Below are 18,168 nucleotides of genomic sequence, written 5' to 3'. Positions count from 1 at the left end.
AGTATATGTGATGACATTTGGGGCCCAGCAAGATAATCCAGGATAAGTTCCTTTGCTCAAAATCCTAACTTAAACATCTCTTGCAATATAGAATATTATTTATTCTTTTGCCATAAGTATTAATCAATTAGTCCAGAATCTCGAGAGAAAAATGAACTGATAGGGTGTGTGCATGTGTGTGTGTGTGTATACACACACATAGAGGAAGAGAGGGAAAGTGTGTGAGATTTATTTTAAGGAACTTTAAGGAATTTCTCACAATTATGGAGTCTGGAAAGTCCAAAATCAGCAGGGTAGACCAGCAGGCTGGAGACCCAGGGAAGAGTAAATGTTGCAGCTTTACGTCAAAAACAATCTGAAGAGTAACATCAGCAAGATGGCAGAGTAGGAAGTCCCATCCATGGTTTTCCCACAGAAAAACAGAAGAAATGCAAGTTGGTACAGCCACTTTGGAAAACAGTGTGGAGGTGCCTCAAAAAATTAAAAATAGAGCTACCCTATGACCCAGCAATTGCACTACTGGGTATTTACCCCAAAGACACAGATGTAGTGAAAAGAAAGGCCATATGCACCCCAATGTTCATAGCAGCGATGTCCGCAATAGCCAAACTGTGGAAAGAGCCGAGATGCCCTTCAACAGATGAATGGATAAAGAAGGTATGGTCCATATATGCAATGGAATATTACTCAGCCATCAGAAAGGATGAATACCCAACTTTTGCATCAACATGGTTGGAACTGCAGGAGATTATGCTGAGTGAAATAAGTCAAGCAGAGAAAGTCAATTATCATATGGTTTCACTTATTTGTGGAACATAAGGAATAGCATGGAGGACGTGAGGAGAAGAAAGGGAAAAATGAAAGGGGGGGGAACCAGAGGGGGAGATGAACCATGAGGGACTATGGACTCTGGGAAACAAACTGAGGGTTTTAGAGGGGAGGAGAGTGGGGGATGGGTTAGCCCAGTGATGGGGATTAAGGAGGGCACGTATTGCATGGAGCACTGGGTATTATACACAAACAATGAATCATAGAACACTACATCAAAAACTAATGATGTACTGTATGGTGACTAACATAACATAATAAAAAAAATTAAAACTAGACTTCGTGGACATGGAAATGCACATGGAAATGCATGGACTTTCTCAGTGTGAAAGCAGGGTTTCCTTGCCTTCCCGCGGAGCAGGGAGCCTGATGCGGGGCTCGATCCCAGGACCCCGGGATCATGACCCGAGCCGAAGGCAGACGCTTAACGACTGAGTGACCCAGGTGCCCCTGGCTACTACTTTTTAATCTATTCTCCTCCTCCCCTAACAGCTGGTGATCCCACACCGTTTCATATTCAAGCAGAAGTGACCATGAAAATAAACTTCTTTGGTACCCGAGATGTGTGCACAGAACTGCTGCCTCTAATGAAACCCCAAGGTGAGCCTGGTCAGGGGCCCAAGCTGTGGTGGTTCTGCCATGATCTGGCCCTTTGCCTCTCTGACCTCATCTACAGACCCCTGGCCCCTCTCCTCCTGGACATGTGCCCCTCTGCCTCAGGACTCTCACACACTCGTCCTGCAGTCAGCAGTGCCCTCTGTCCCGCTGGTCCTTCACAACTGCCTCGGTCTTATCCTTCAAATCTCTCCTCAGAGAGGCCTTTTACTCGCTCCATGCCACTCACAGGTGCAGGACCCTGAGGATTCCTTCCTGGACCCTTCTCCCTTTCCCTCTCTCCCAGGGATTTTATTCAGACTAGTGGACTCCTCACTCTCCAAAATTCTCAGATCCCCCTAACATCGGTCACCTGCCTAGAACATTCCCAGAGCTCCAGACACATATAGTTCTCTTCCCGCCTCTCCTCCTTACAATGCCTTCCCCTCCTCCCCAAATCCCACTCCTCCAGCCCCCAACCCATTCACCCATTTAAAACATTTACATTTCCAGGGGCACCTGGGTGGCTCAGGCAGTTAAGCGTCTGCCTTCGGCTCGGGTCATGATCCTGGGGTCCTGGGATTGAGCCCCGCATCGGGCTCATTGCTCAGTGGGAAGCCTGCTTCTCCTTCTCCCACTCCCCCTTCTTGTGTTCCCTCTCTCACTGTGTCTCTCTCTGTCAAATAAATAAATTAAAAAAAAATTTTTTGGGGGGTGCCTGGGTGGCTCAGTTGTTAAGCATCTGCCTTCGGCTCAGGTCATGGTCCCAGGGTCCTGGGATCGAGCCCCACATCAGGCTCCCCGCTCAGCGGGAAGCCTGCTTCTCTCTCTCCCACTCCCCCTGATTGTGTTCCCTCTCTCGCTGTGTCTCTATCAAATAAATAAATAAAATCTTTAAAAAAAAAATTTTTTTTTAAAATAGTAGCCATCTGAGAAGATCCCATGAAGTGACAGTAATATATATACATGTATATATATATTTTTGCATGTGTAATCTGGTGAATTCTCTATAATTTCTGGGTTAGTGAACCCAATGTGTTTTTTTAAAAATTACGTTATGTTAGTCACCATACAGTACATCGTTAGTTTTTGATGTAGTGTTCCACGACTCATCGTGAACCCAATGTTATTTACGTGGTGTGTTCATGCTGTGTAGCTTTGTAATTTGGAGGCTATGGGAAGGATGCACAATGAGATATTTGTGTATCTCTCTTTGCAGTTTGTTGTGTATTGCAAAATAGGTTAAACATTCACCAGATGGTCACATCCAATCAGAGAGAAACTTGTAAAAATCTAGTGATTTACCTGAGAGTCTGATCCGTGGCAACGCCAAGAGGCTCTGGCCGGAAAGGCTTGCACCCCCAGAGGCTTCTGCTCTCGTGTACCTCCAATCTGACCTCCTTCCCTAGGGAGGCCGTTTTAGATCCCATTGGAGCTGTGGGTCCCACAGTAGTGGTTCAAGCACCATCCCCAACCCACCCTGGGTGGTCCCCTAAGGGAGGCTTCCTGCCCTACATGCTCCCATGTTCTTACTGTTGAAGGCGATGCCTGAGCTGTTGACCAGCATGGCTAGGCCCCCGTTCTCCTTGTGCAGGAAGTCGTACGGGGCACAGATGCTCTGCAGGGTGTCGATGTCCAGCAGGTGGAAGTGGAGACTCAGGCCCCCGACCAGGAGCTGCTGCATGACCACCGGCCCGGCACCTTGTCTTAAGACATAAGCACCACATCCCTGGGGATTTGCTGGCACAGGTCCCTCGGGACAGCCAAGCCAATGCCCTTGTTGTCCCCGGTCACCAGTGCCAGGCAGGTGGCTGAGGACATGGCTCCATGCAGGTCAGGCAAGGCCCTGTCTGGTGAGAGAATCGTGTCGTGGGCCACACCGAGGGCTTGTGGTGCAGAGGCCAGGCCACAGTCAGAGATGCCAATAGAAGTGTGTTCTAGGAATCAGGGCTGTGCCTCCTTGGGCCCAAGGCCCTGCCTCAATCCCTCCATCAGAGGAGAGACCAAATGTAAGAAGTTTTCCCAACAAGCCTCTACCAGATCCATCCCTCCTGGGGCGGCACCCTGACCCAACCAGGACTTTTCCCTCTTAGGATCTCAACTCTGAGCCAAGCAATGGTTTGGGGAATACAGATGTGCTCTCCGAAACAAAGGTGGTGGGTATGGGTTACTAGAGTGCTAGAGATTCATAGCGTTCAAGTGAACTATTTTGGGAAAAACCTTAGAGGGAGAAAAAAGAGAGCTGCGTAATTGTCTTGGGAATGTGCGCTTCCTATGCAGAATGGGAATGGTTGCTTTCTTCTAAAATACAGTGAAGTTATATGTCCAGGGAGACTGCTTCTCAGGATACAGATCCGTTTGCTTTCTTAAGGGAAAATCAAGAGGGAGACATCAGTCCTGTGCTGAGACTTGGCTGTGGGCAGGGCTCCTTCGTCTGTGTGATCCAGGGGGCTCCCAGTGCGAGTGGATGTTTGTGTAAATTAGTGTGAGCCAGGCCAGTGATTGGAATGTTTTATTTAATGGCTACACATGCATATGCTTGTTACAATGCCTGCTTTTAGTCCAGCCTCATAGTTAATAAGTCGTATAGATAGTTTGGATTATTTTTAAAGTATCAAAAAAAGGGGGTCTTTGTGATACCAGGTTACATTTCCAAACTAGCAGTAGAGATTCTATTGTTTTGACCTAGACATTGATTTTCCTCATGGGTCAGTTTAGAAATACAAGCTAACAGGAAGGAAATTAACAGCCTTCTTGAAGGGAAAATTTAAAGGAAACCGGATATTTATTTTTTATTTTAGTTTATTTTTTAAAAGAGTTTATTTTTCAGTAATCGCTGCACTCCACTTGGGGCTTAAACTTACAACCCTGAGATGAGGAGTCCCATGCTCAACCATTTGAGCCAGCCAGGTACCCCAAAGGAAACCTCACATGCAAAATAAAAAACTTCCCCTTGCTTGCATGGGCCTTCAGTTTTCATTTCTTTTAGCCTGAAAACCCGTGGTGAAGAGTGAGAAATAATCACGAGAGGAGAGGAGTCTGTACCACATGGATGCTTCTGTGAGGGGAGGGAGGTGGTGGGCATTCACTGAGCCCACGGGGAGCCAGGCTTGGTGCAGGGCAGTAAGAACTTCCCCTCAGGGCCATGGACGTGTCAGGCCCCACTACAGGGACTCACGATGGAGGACACTCTGCGCAGCCATAGTTTTTAGCTTGTCCACCTGTACCAGTTCACATACTCTTCACAGCAATCCTGTGTTGTTTCCTCCATGGTACACTTGTGGACACTGACCTACAGCAACATGCAGGATTTTGCTCAAGGTCACCCAGTAAGGTGGCAGAGCCAGGACCTTTTAGTTTCTAGATGTTTGTGTTGGGAGCTTTCAAAGAGGACAGTGGGAAGAATAGTATTGTGGACACCCAGGTATTCACCGAACTAGCCTCAACAATGACGAATATTTTACTATCGTTTTGTGTTCACCTTCTGTTGATATTTTTCTGAACCGTGTTAATGTTACAAACTGGGTGACCCTTTATCCCTACTTCAATACCACATTCACCTTGAGGAGATTTGACAATCATTCTTTCATATGCATTGATACCAATCCACATTCACCTTTCCCCTTGTCTCAGCCTGTCTTATGGATGTATCCTAAGCGCCCGCTCCCATTTCACACTCACCCCACAGAGGGTGTCTATCCTTCATGGGCTGCCCATGTCATATTAGAGGCTGGTAAAGTATGCTTGCTGGGGAAAACCAGCCCCATTCATGGGTTAATATATCGTCTGTGGTGACTTTCCAGCTACAACAGCAGATTTGAGTAGGTCCTACAGAGACCATTGGCCTTGCAAAGGCAAAAATACTATTTGCCTCTTTCACTAATGTTTACCAAGCCCTGAGTTCAACTGTCCCTTTTGTTGATCTACCTTAGGGTTTGCTGTTAGTACTTAGTGTACTAAATGGTGATTTTGGGGCTGGTTGCCATAAAACCATCTGTACACATGGACATTTAGTTAGAATTGTTTATTTCTTCTGTGATGTCCACTCATTATTTTCATCAATTCCACTTTTTCTCCTCTTATAACACAGAAGAAATCACAAGAAACTTCACAGAATTAGTAGCCATTTCAATGTGAATACTCAGTAAGGATAGTGATTCTTTTGCTTTTGTTTTTTTGATAAGGATATTGTTGACAGTGTAACAGTTTTTTTGGTCAATCATGGTGGGATTTGAGATGGGAGCCATGAAGGTAACTGATAGAGCGGTCCCCATTGTTCAACTTTCTTCTCCATAACAAACTCCCCATGAGGCTCCTCAGCATCAGAGGGCAAAAGGGCCAAGTAGACAGGGGTCTCTGCTCCTTCTTCTGGGCTTTTGATGGCTTTAGGCTCTGTCATATCTGTTCTCACCCACCCAGGGCAGCAGGCGTTCAGGAGGATCTTGTCTCCTTTCCTCTGCTCACTCAGGTTCCTCGCATGGATTCTGGACAGGACCGTGACACCGATTTTTGTCACTCCATAGGCAGTATCAGGCCAGCCCTCCTTCCTGTGCACGCCTTTCTTTGTGTCTTCCACGAACTTGTTCATGAGCCCCACCAGCTCCTCCTCTGTGATGGCCTCACTTATAAACTTCTGCTGCAGTTCTGGGCTGCACTTTTTAAGGGCTACGAGGCTTATTATGCTAGACACATTCACCACTCTGCCTAAAATACAACATAGAGAGTCACGTAGAATGGCGTGCCTGAGGATGATGCATACCAAAATCGCTGGTATTTTTCCCATTTGGGAGACAATGACCAATCTGCTATGAGTGGCAATGAAGACTGCCTCTGCAAATGAAGGACATGATACAGTCTTGAACCTTGTTTTACTCATCATGTCTCAGAGGATGTCAGAGAAATGATCTAATGGGACTGAGCAGTGCCCAGATGCTCCATAAAGAAAAGAACGTGCTTTTTACAGGAACATGCTAAACAGAGTGATAGGAGACATTCAGTGTAGTCATGAGTAGAGAGCCACTTTTCCTCATTGGTCCCTTTGGGACCACCTGAAGATCTTGTGGTTACTTGGGCAGTGCTCTATGAATAGGTGTCTACTGAACAACAAAGAGCTGATCGCTTAACTGAGGGCCTTTTGAAGGTCAACAGACTGCATCAGGTTTGGGAGACCGCCACTGTGCTCTAGGTGGGTAAAGACAAGTCACCTCAGTGGGCGGAACTGCATGCGGGTTTTCTCCTTGGTGGTGTTCTTATTGGCTCAGAAGGACTGACTAACGTCCTGGCAATATGGTCATGGAAGGGAGCCGTGGAAAACGAATCTGTTAAATGGATGCTATTAAAAGAAATGATGTCGGTGCTACAACATGGATGAACCCGGAGAGCGTTATTCAAAATTAAAAAGCCAGTCACAAAAGACCACTCATTATATGCTCCTCCATACATGGGATGTCCAGAAAAGGAAATGAAGGGGGGAGTGTAGATTGGTGGGTGCTTGGGGCAGGGGGGGGGTGGGGGAACGGAGGGCTGATAGCTAAGGGCACAGGATCTCCCTGCGCCGATGACAGTGTGCTAATCTTGAAGCAGTGATGGTTCCACAACTCGGCCCATTTCCTAAAATCCACTGAGTTGGATATCTGAGATGGGTGAAGTGTACAATATGTGAATTGTGTCTCAATAAGCTGCTGAAAGTGTAAAGCACTGACATGGTTCTCACTACCTCTTTTTTGAAAATATAGTTAGTATTTATAGCAATGAACTTATATTGACATGTGTGAGTAATTGTTTACAGTTTTTGTATTTAAAGGAGTATCTATTTTTTAATATCTTTTTCAAACTAAATGCATAGTATAATTTAAAGAGAAAATAGAAGAACAACAGTTTATCACTTTAGAGAGTGTATCCTTTAAATTCAGGAATATGAATTTAGGGGAATGGGGAAGAAAAGCCATGGAATGTGGGGAGGAGATGTACGTGGCCTAGATACTGATTGCCTGGTTAAAAACCTGGTGGTTGTAGATTCTTAACTTTTTTGTGGCTCCATTATTTCAGTAAAACTCTTTTTTGAAGAAAGGATTAAAAGAGAAGAATCACTCTACTATGCCTCTGTCCTGTAGGTCACATTCTTTTTCGTTTTGTCCCTCCATGCCAAAAAACAGAGCAAACACGGGCCTCTGGAATGTGTTCTGCACCCACAGAGAACTGGTGAAGTCATTCAGGATTGTTCTTTGTATCCTAGGTTGTGAAGTATGGGAGGGGAGGGACAGTATTTGCTTTTGGTTTTCCTAGCTAGGATTTATCTCAGATAGTCTCCCCAAAGAGGACAAAGTCCTGCTAACAAGGGCACAGTGGCTGCCATCCCCCCAACTAATGAAGAACTCTCCTATTTCAAAAGGCAAGAAAACCCTGCTTTCACACTGAGAAAGTCCATGCATTTCCATGTGCCTTTCCATGTCCATGAAGTCTAGTTTCCCTGAGGTAAGATGAATTGTTTGATTAGAGCTTGCCTTAGCAAATGCAGGACAGCACGCACTCCACATTCTGGTCCAAGGTCAACACACAGCAAGCCCCAACACTATTCAGTAAGTGAGAAAAAAACTCGGTCAGAAGCCATTTTTGCCTTCTAAGGGAATACCTGTAGGATGTGTGGTGGTGGCACAAGGAACTCCATCCCACTCAGGTGTTGTGGTGAGTGAAGGAGTCGGTGACATCTGAGAGCAACCCTTTGCGATGCCAGTGAAGCCAGTGTTAGAAGAAATAGTAGAACTTTCCAGGTCAGAAGACAAATTGGGGGCAGAACAGAGAGTCCACTGTACCTGCATGCCCTCAATTCAAGCCAGACATCTTAATCTTTCTAAAAGTATCAGCTTATCTTAATGAGTGTAGTAAAAGGGTGGTGGTTCCCCGCATCACGTTCTTGTGGGGTAAGTATTACACTAGTTGACAAGCAAGGAATTTTGGCAGTTTGTTTAGTGCAGAGCATTGGACAAGGGGAAGGGGAGTTGATGGGACTGGGGTTTGGCAGGTCTGATGAGAGAGATGCCTACAAGTGATGCTCAGGTCTTGGGCTTTGCTCCTGAAGGACTTTTGGGAGTAAGTGAGTGCTCAGAGAGTAGACAGAATGCCTAGAGAGGAAAAGACAGAAGAAGCAGGGTCTCTTAGGAAGGTTGCAATGATCCAGAAATGACAGGCTAGTGTCTGTTTAGAGCTGGGATGGAGCAAAGGTCTGGGGACAAAATCCATAGGACAACTCTTAGGACCTGGTCCCTATAATCAGGAGATGGGCATGGTGACCTCATTATTCTTTGTTGGTGGATGGTAGGGTCTATGACCAGGACGTGTGTGGGAAATGATAGTTTTGGAAATGTAGATGTTTTATTTTTTTTTAAAAGATTTTATTTATTTATTTGACAGAGGGAGAGAGAGAACACAAGCAGGAGGAGTGGAGGGAGAGGGAGAAGCAGGCTCCTTGCTGAGCAGAGAGTCTGATGTAGGGCTTGATCCCAGGACCCTGAGATCATGACCTGAGCCGAAGGCAGACGCTTAGCCGTCTGAGCCACCCAGGCGCCCCTGGAAATGTAGATGTTTTAAATGAGTGTATGGGTTGGGGGCTGGAGGAGTGGGAAGGCATTGTAAGGAGGAGAGGCGGGAAGAGAACTATATGTGTCTGGAGCTCTGGGAATGTTCTAGGCAGGTGACCGATGTTAGGTGGGTCTGAGAAGTTTGGAGAGTGAGGAGTGCACTGGTCTGAATAAAATCCCTGGGAGAAAGGGAGAGGGAGAAGAAAGGGTCCAGGAAGGAATCTTCAGGGTCCTGCACCTGTGAGTGGCATGGAGCGAGTAAAAGGCCTCTCTGAGGAGAGATGTGAAGGATAAGACCGAGGCAGTTGTGAAGGACCAGCGGGACAGAGGGCACTGCTGACTGCAGGACGAGTGTGAGAGTCCTGAGGCAGAGGGGCACATGTCCAGGAGGAGAGGGGCCAGGGGTCTGTAGATGAGGTCAGAGAGGCAAGGGGCCAGATCATGGCAGAACCACCACAGCTTGGGCCCCTGATCAGGCTCACCTTGGGGTTTCATTAGAGGCAGCAGTTCTGTGCACACATCTCGGGTACCAAAGAAGTTTGTTTTCATGGTCACTTCTGCTTGAATATGAAACGGTTTGGGATCACCAGCTGTTAGGGGAGGAGGAGAATATTTTAATAAATAGTAGCCATTTGAGAAAATCCCATGAAATGACAGTAACATTTTTTTTTTTTTAAGATTTTATTTATTTATTTGACAGAGAGAGAGAGAGACAGCGAGAGAGGGAACACAAGCAGGGGGAGGGGGAGAGGGAGAAGCAGGCTTCCCGCCGAGCAGGGAGCCTGATGCGGGGCTCGATCCCAGAACCCTGGGATCACGACCTGAGCCGAAGGCAGCCGCTCAACCAACTGAGCCACCCAGGCGCCCCGTGACAGTAACATTCTTTTTGCAGGTGCAATCTGGTGAACTCTCATTAATGTTTGGGTTAGTGAACCGTATTTTCCCAACGTGATGTATCTGGTGTGTTAATGCTGTGTAGCTTGGTAAGTTGGCATCATTTGAGGAGGCTTGGGAAGTGTGCCTAGTGGGATTTCTGTGTATCTCTGATTGCAATTTTTGTTTATTACAAAATAGATTAAACATTCACCGAATGGCTCTGATCCAAACCGAATGAAACTTGCCAAACTCTCCGTCAGGTCCCTGAGATTAATCCATGGCAATGCCAAGGTGCTCTGGCTTTTTTTTTTTTTTTTAATTTTTTTATTGTTATGTTAATCCCCATACTTTACATCATTAGTTTTAGATGTAGTGTTCCATGATTCATTGTTTGTGCATAACACCCAGTGCTCCATGCAGAACGTGCCCTCCTCAATACCCATCACCAGGCTAACCCATCCTCCCAACCCCCTCCCCTCTAGAACCCTCAGTTTGTTTTTCAGAGTCCATCGTCTCTCATGGTTCTTCTCCCCCTCCGATTTCCCCCCCTTCATTCTTCCCCTCCTGCTACATTCTTCTTTTTTTTTTTTTTCTTTCTTGACATATACTGCATTATTTGTTTCAGAGGTACAGTTCTGAGATTCAACAGTCATGCACAATTCACAGCACTTACCAGAGCACATACCCTCCCCAGTGTCCATCACCCAGTCACCCCATCCCCCCCCCCCCCCCCCCCACTCAGCAACCCTCCGTTTGTTTCCTGAGATTAAGAATTCCTCATATCAATGAGGTCATATGATACATGTCTTTCTCTGTTTGACTTATTTCGCTCAGCATAATACCCTCCAGTTCCATCCACATCGTTGCAAATGGCACGATCTCATTCCTTTTGATGGCTGCATAATATTCCATTGTATATATATACCACATCTTCTTTATCCATTCATCTGTTGATGGACATCTTGGCTCTTTCCACAGTTTGGCTATTGTGGACATTGCTGCTATAAACATCGGGGAAAGGTGCCCTGGCTTTAAGACTTGCAACCCCCAGAGGCCTCTTCTTTCTGTGTGCCTCCAGTCCAGCCTCTTTCCCTAGGGAGGCCCTTCTAGACCCCATAGGAGCTCTGGGTCCTCCGGTAGCCTTCAGGGACCATGCCCCACCCACCCTGGAAGGTCCCCTAAGGGAGGTCTCCAGCCCAACGTGTTCCCGTGTCCTTACCCTTGAATGCGATGCCCGCGTTGTTGACCAGCACGTCCAGTCCCCCGTACTCCTTATGCAGGAAGTCACCAAGGGCGCGGATGCTCTGCACGTGGTCGATGTCCAGCAGGTGGAAGCGGGGACTCAGGCCCTTGGCCTGGAGCTTTTTCACTGCCACCTGTCCCCGCACTTTGTCCCGCGCCGTGAGCACCACGTCCCCGGAGAACTGCCGGCACAGGTCCTGCACGATGGTGAAGCCAATGCCCTTGTTGGCCCCGGTCACCAGCGCCACACGGGGGGCCGATGACATGGCTGTGTGGAGAGCAAGCACCACCCTAGGTGGTGAGCAGATGGTGCTATGGGCCCCACGAGGGCTGGTGGTGCAGAGCTCTAACACAGTCAGAGATGCCAGCAGAACTGGGTTCTCAGATCCAGCACTGTGGCTCCTAGTGCCCAAGGCCCCGCCTCAGTCCCTCCATCGAAGGAGGGGCCAAATGTTCTAGCAATTTTCCTAATAACACTATACCAGGTCTGTCCCTCCAGCAGCTGCACCCTGAGCCCAACTGAGTCTCTACCCTCTACTCTAAGAGGTCCCTCCTCTGAGGCAAACAATGGTTCGTGTTGGACTCAAATGCTCCCCAAAAGAAAGGTAGTTGGTGGTGGTTACAGGGGGCTAGAGATTCACGGTAGTTGATCTAAAATAATTTTGGGAAAAACTCAAAAGGAAAAAAGGGGTAGAGAGAATGTCTTGGGAACATGTCCTTCCACTGCAGAATGGGAATGGTTGGGTTCTTCCAAGGTGCAGTGAAATTTCTGGCATAGGAAAAGTGGTTCTGAGGATACAGGTCCCCTTCCTTTCTTAGGAGAAACTCAAGGGGGAGAAATAGAGAATTCGGTCCTGTGATGAGACTTGGCTGTGGGCAGGGCTCTCCCTCAGTGTGATTCCAAAGGTCTCCGAGTGGGAGGGGATGTTTATGAAGACACGGTGGGCCAAGGTATTGATTGGAATGTTTGATTTAATGGTTTCATAATCCCGTTTGCCTAAAGTGCCTATTTTTTGGTTTAGGTTAAGGTCACAGTTAAAAAGTATTTTACATAATTAGGTGTTGTTTTAAAATATCAAGGAGAAAAGACCTATGTGATCACATCAGAGTATTTTTGCAAATTTACGGTAGAGATCCACTGTGTTGTCCTAGACATTGATATTCCTCATGTGTCAATTCAGAAATGCAAAGTAAAAAATTAAATGCAAAATAACAGGGAGGAAGTTTGCAGCTCCACTTCACTTTGAAGTGAAAAACTTAAAAGTTTTGCTTTCAGGGTCTCTCACCTTTCATTTGGGTGAGGCTGAAAACCCCTGGTGAAGAGTGAAAAATAATCAGTGTAGTAGAGGCACCTTTCCAACATGCATGTTCCTGTGAAGGCAGGCATGTGGTGGACAGTCAGTCAGGCCCACAGGGAGCCAGGCTTGGACGGGGCAGTAAGAATCTTCTCGTCACACTGGTGTCTTGGGCCTCACTCCCCGGGACTCATCCTCCATACCCATTCCATACTCAATTTTCTCCATGTCTCAGAGTGCCCAGGGATGTATCTAAGTTCCCACTGCCATTTCACACTTGGTAATTGTTTCTTTTTCCCAATGAGTTAGATATTCAGAGACCCCGGGGGATGTCTTCCCTTCATGGTGTTGTCCATGCCATGCTAGAGGCTGGTACAATGGGCTGCATGCCACATCCAACCATGCTTATTGGTTTGTATATTTTCTGTGGCTTCTTCCATGCTACAACAGCAGATCTGAGGAGATGTGACAGGAGTGTGTCTCCTCAGCAGATCTGAGGAGATGTGACAGGCCTGCAAAGCTAAACATATTACTGTCTGCCTCTTTGTATGTTTGCTTACCCTTGAGCGAAACTCTAACTTCTCTTGATCTTATTAGGTGTAGTAGACTTCTTAGCTGGTTCAGCATGTAAAGAGTCTGCACAAATAGGCATTTATAGAGATTTATTCATCTCTGGGGTTATTTCATTTATTCTGTCCCTTATCCCTGAATTAGTAGCCTCCTCAAATTGAATACTCAACAGGGATAGTTTATACGTTTTCTTGCTATGGAGAGGGATATGACTGACAGTGGAAGAGTCCTTTTGGTGAAAGGAGGGGGGTATCATAAAGGGATCCATGGATGGAGCTGTGAATTAAGCTCACCATTGTTCAACTTTCTTCTCCATAACAAACTCCCCATGAGGTCTGTCAGCATCAGAGGGCAAAAGGGCCAAGTAGACAGGGGTCTCTGCTCCCTCTTCTGGGCTTTTAGAGGCTTTAGGTCCCGCCATGTCTGTTCTCACCCACCCAGGGCAGCAGGCGTTCAGGAGGATCTTGTCACTTCTCTGCTCACTCAGGTTCCTCGCATGGATTCTGGACAGGACCGTGACACCGATTTTTGTCACTCCATAGGCAGTATCAGGCCAGCCCTCCTTCCTGTGCACGCCTTTCTTTGTGTCTTCCACAAACTTGTTCATGAGCCCCACCAGCTCCTCCTCTGTGATGGCCTCGCTTCTAAACTTCTGCTGCAGTTCTGGGCTGCACTTTTTAAGGGCTCTCAGACTCACCACACTAGACACATTCACCACTCTGCCTAAAATACAACACAAAATGTTATGTAGAAAGGCACAAGAACGATAAATACCAATTTCGTTAAGATTTTGTATGAGAAAATTTCCACTTGAGACTTCATTAATTTGCTATAAGTGTTAATGAAGACTGCCTGTATGAGCGAAGACTATGACACGGTCTTGAAACTTGTTATAGCCATAATGTCTCTGATGATGTGTGAGAAATGCTCTAAAGGGGAGGGCACCGAGCAGATGTTCCACAGGAAAATGGAAACGCTGTACAGAAGAACACGATAAGGAGAAGGTAAAGGACACTGCATTCAAGAGTGGATTACCTCTTTCTCCCTAAGGCCACCTTTGGGACCACCTGAGGATCTTATGGTCACTTGGGGATGGTCTACAAACAGGTCTGTACTGACCAATAAAGAGCTGACTGGTGTAAGGAGGACTGGTTTGGAAGGCTGGCACTCTGTTTGAGGATGGTAAAAACAAATTAGTAGAGTGGCCTGACCTGCATGGTGATTTGTCTATGATAGGGTTTTTATGAACTCGGGAGTATGTTATGGCCTGAGAATACGGTCATGGAGAGAGGCAGTCGGAAACTGGGGGATTGAAGGACGTCCATACAGGGCATGGCCCTATGGAAGTCACTGTGGCAATTTAGGGGGCAGATTAAAGTCAGACATGTCAATGCCCCTCAGAAGAACCCCTTCCAGGACTGGAATGGGAGTGGAATCAGCAAGTGGATATCCTGGTGTGCCTGTATGAAGTGGCCATCTGGTCCCTGAGGTGAGTGGAAATGGGAGAGTTACAGCTGGGGTAATTGTTGACATAGACTCTTCCACCCTGTGAGGCAAAAAAAAAAAAAAAAAATGCTAAGCACTATTCCATTTCTCAGCAAAAGAGACAAAGACTGGAGATGGTTATGGGAGAGACTGCCTAAGGAGAAGGCCCTGCACAAGGCTGGTAAGTTGGGTTGAAGGTAGTAGCTTGGCAAGTTCCAAATGGGTCCAGACAAGTTAAGACACTATTTCTGGACCAAGCTTTGGGAAAATGCAGAAGACGATGGCAATGTTCATGCAGTATAGCAGGATGAGGACAGAAGATGCTGCAATAGTCTGGACTAAGGAGTTGCATTTGTGCAGGCCAAGCAACACATTTTCATCTGCAGAGAAGTGGTTCCACAGAGAACTGGAACAGGCATCTGAATCCCTGGTTGTCTCAAACACGAGACAAAGGTATTTGGGGCTTAGACACATTCATGAGCATGTATTCACACTCAACATGAGGGGAGTGGGTGCCAAGGGACATTCCCCACTGGACAGATTCTTCTGCTTCGCTGGGGATTCTGGGGAGAGGGCATGGGGGAGGATGCTGACTTAACCTTACAGTCCTTCCCTACATCATCTCAACTTCCTTTTCTTCCTACTCTTACCGTGATCCCAGGACCAGGGATGCAACTATGGAAATGGGAAGCAGGGATAATCTGTAATCAAGAAACACTGTAACTGTAGCTTTAAATCTTTACGTCAGAATTCCTAAGGGCATAATGGAGTGGATTGTGCCTTCCCCCATCTGGGAAAACTCGAGTGACAGTGAACATAGCTGTATTGCACAGTGGTTGAGATAGCCACTCCTTCTAGACAGATGCGGCCCTGTCCTGTAGGAGTGGGAGTGGACTAGAAGGCAGGCACTCACTTGACTAGTATCACTGCAGTGAATCAGGACCAGCACAGAGGTTGAAACTGATGTTCCTTTGAAAGGTCAATGCAGATAACAAGGAGGAGGAGGGAGGCGTGAGGAGGAGGAATGAGGGTAAGGGCATGAACAGTGGGTTATGCAACAAGAGGCATCCAATATTACAGCCCGGGGTAGGGGGGCCATACAGGTGCCCTGTCCACATGGCGACGTACCACTGGCCTGTGGCCATCGGCAGCTCTGACCACATGTGAGTGCGCAGGCCTCTTGCTGGCCGTGGGGAGAGGTCTGCACCCAGGCTAGACAGGGCCTAGGAGGGCATCCTGAGGAGAAGGAGAGGCAGGAAGAGAACTGTGTGTGTCTGGAGCTCTGGGAATGTTCTAGGCAGGTGATTGATGTTAGGGGGGCCTGAGAAATTTGGAGAGTGAGGAGTCCACTGGTCTGAATAAAATCCCTGGGAGAGAGGGAGAGGGAGAAGGGTCCAGGAAGGAATCTTCAGGGTCCTGCACCTGTGAGTGGCATGGAGCGAGTAAAAGGCCTCTCTGAGGAGAGATGTGAAGGATAAGATTGAGGTAGTTGTGAAGGACCAGTGGGACAGAGGGCACTGCTGACTGCAGGACGTGTGTGAGTCCTGAGGCAGAGGGGCACATGTCCAGGAGGAGACCTAGCAAGGAGGCTGGTGTGGCTGAGTAGGGAGAGGGTCCAGGGGTCTGTAGATGAGGTCAGAGAGGCATCATGGCAGAACCACCACAGCTTGGGCCCCTGATCAGGCTCACCTTGGGGTTTCATTAGAGGCAGCAGTTCTGTGCACACATCTCGGGTACCAAAGAAGTTTGTTTTCATGGTCACTTCTGCTTGAATATGAAACGGTGTGGGATCATTAGCTTCCCGGGGAGAAAGAGAGTAGCGTTAATAGTAGCCTTGTGGGAAAATTCCACAGAATGATATATGTTAAAAAAGTGCATGTGAAGTCTGGTGAATTTTGTGTAAAACTGGCTTCTAGTTTACAGTCTTGTGACACTGACAGTTTTCTCATTTGATAATGCTGTAGTGGTATAAGATGGCACCATTGGGGGAGGCTGGGTGAAGGGGTGGTGCACACATGGGATTTCTTGTTAACCAATTTGTGCAGTTTCCTTTTTATTTCAAAATGCAGTAAAAATAACCCAACTGCCTTAAAATCCAATGAGAGAAACTCTCTGACAATCTGGAAAAAATCCCCAGGAATCGGAGGAAGCACAAAGGTCACTCTGGCTGATAAGCGCTGCAATTTCTGTTGGACTCTGCCTGAGCCCCACCCCTGTCCCTCCATCCCTCCTCCTGCCCTAAGGAGCCATTTTGGATACCACGCGTCAGGAGCCGGACCGCATGGATTCCCAACAGATGGAGCCCACCCTGGCTGGAGGAGCTCCGGGGGTCCACCTCCCCTTCTAGCTCCCATCCCCTTACTCTTGAAAGCAATGCCCGCGTTGTTGACCAGCACGTCCAGTCCCCCGTACTCCTTGCGCAGGAAGTCGCGCACGGCGCGGATACTCTGCAGGTCGTTGATGTCCAGCAGGTGGAAGCGGGGACTCAGGCCCTCGGCCTGGAGCTGCTGCACGGCCGCGCGGCCCCGCGCCTCGTCCCGCGCCGTGAGCACCACGTCCCCGGAGAACTGCCGGCACAGGTCGCGCGCGATGGCGAAGCCGATGCCCTTGTTGGCCCCGGTCACCAGCGCCACTCGGGTGGCTGATGACATGGCTGTGCGGGACGCCCGAAGTACTGGCCTGGAGAGCCGACCAGTCTAGTTTGCTCAGCGCGGTGCCTCCGAGTTTAAAGGCAGGGTTTAGTGCGCCTGCGCGAGGCCAAAGGTTGCTAGGGGCGCCCGGGCATGACTCGCCCCCCTTAGGGCGTGGCTTCTCGGGAACCTCAAAGGGGTGGTGGAGAATGGGAGGGGCGACTAGTTTGGTCGCAAAACCCGCGGGTTGGTGGCCAGGGCTGGTCTGAGGACTGCCCCGCCCTGAAGTGGAGGTAATTGTTCCGATTGGCCATGTCACTCACTATATCTAAACTGAACCTTTATTCCTTGGTCTCCGCGAGTTTTTCCTTGTATTCTCCCAACTATTAAACTATTTGCGTGTGCACTTGAAGAAATAGCGTATTTGTCTAGACTTTTTTTTCTTCCCCTGGTGTTTAAAGAAATCTCTTGAACTGAAGTCTTTGGAACTATAGTTGTGGAATAAGCTAGGAGTAACATGGCGAGAGATCATGGGTGTGTTGTTTTCTTCCTTAAGTATGTGAAAGCAAATCTACTAATCCTTGGCTGTTTTTTTACATAAGTGGGGAGCATTCACTGATATGTCACAGGATTACCTTCTTAGGTGTTTGCAGGGTCATCAGGTTACTTATATCCAGGTCCTGCGGTGTACTGGTGGGAGGGGGGTTTTGAAGCCCTTTCTCAAAATAACTCGTCAGGGTCCATCTTATTTTACCCACCTTAAAGTGAGGAAATGGATCCTTAGAAATTTCGTAAATTAGTTCAGTGTTAGGAAATGATTTTTCTTCCTCTTATTTCCTATTTACAACAGAAGAATAGGGGACTAATTTTTTATTATGTTACGTTAATCACCATACATTACATCATTAGTTTCTGATGTAGTGTTCCATGATTCATTGTTTGCGTATAACACCCAGTGCTCCATGCAGTACGTGCCCTCTTTAATACCCATCACCAGGCTAACCCATCCCCCCACCCCCCTCCCCTCTAGAACCCCCAGTTTGTTTCTCAGAGTCCATAGTCTCTCATGGT

At 47.6% G+C, this 18,168-nt stretch overlaps 3 protein-coding genes across 4 annotated transcripts; all 3 read right to left on the bottom strand.

Moving 5' to 3' along the window:
• Positions 1-2,896: 2,896 nt before the first annotated feature.
• Positions 2,897-4,237, bottom strand: LOC116624576 (carbonyl reductase [NADPH] 1-like). Its single transcript, XM_032392629.1, is given in 2 exon segments — positions 2,897-3,120; positions 3,123-4,237. Coding segments are annotated over 2 exon segments (327 nt in total). The 5' UTR covers positions 3,244-4,237; the 3' UTR covers positions 2,897-2,914.
• Positions 4,238-5,021: 784 nt separating this feature from the next.
• Positions 5,022-12,671, bottom strand: LOC116624574 (carbonyl reductase [NADPH] 1-like). The gene is made up of 3 exons (XM_032392625.1): positions 11,095-12,671; positions 9,482-9,589; positions 5,022-6,126 (listed from the first exon to the last, which is right to left on the bottom strand). Exons 1-3 carry the CDS (start codon positions 11,381-11,383, stop codon positions 5,642-5,644), a joined length of 882 nt encoding a protein of 293 aa, XP_032248516.1. The 5' UTR covers positions 11,384-12,671; the 3' UTR covers positions 5,022-5,641.
• A 151-nt stretch (positions 12,672-12,822) lies between these two features.
• LOC116624575 (carbonyl reductase [NADPH] 1) lies at positions 12,823-17,493 on the bottom strand. 2 transcript variants are annotated; one of them, XM_032392627.1, is made up of 3 exons: positions 16,830-17,493; positions 16,157-16,264; positions 13,044-13,705 (listed from the first exon to the last, which is right to left on the bottom strand). In XM_032392627.1, exons 1-3 carry the CDS (start codon positions 17,116-17,118, stop codon positions 13,272-13,274), a joined length of 831 nt encoding a protein of 276 aa, XP_032248518.1. In that variant the 5' UTR covers positions 17,119-17,493; the 3' UTR covers positions 13,044-13,271. The 2 variants fall into 2 exon arrangements, with proteins under 2 accessions (XP_032248519.1, XP_032248518.1); XM_032392628.1 differs by lacking the exon at positions 16,157-16,264 and having other exon boundaries at positions 12,823-13,705.
• Between the last annotated feature and the right edge of the window lie 675 nt (positions 17,494-18,168).

This window comes from Phoca vitulina, unplaced genomic scaffold (genome assembly GCF_004348235.1).
Source record: "Phoca vitulina isolate PV1807 unplaced genomic scaffold, GSC_HSeal_1.0 scaffold68, whole genome shotgun sequence".
Classification (NCBI taxonomy): Eukaryota; Metazoa; Chordata; class Mammalia; order Carnivora; family Phocidae; genus Phoca; species Phoca vitulina.
The sequence above is the reverse complement of the archived record's forward strand: the minus strand, read 5'-3'. Positions and strand labels throughout refer to the sequence as shown.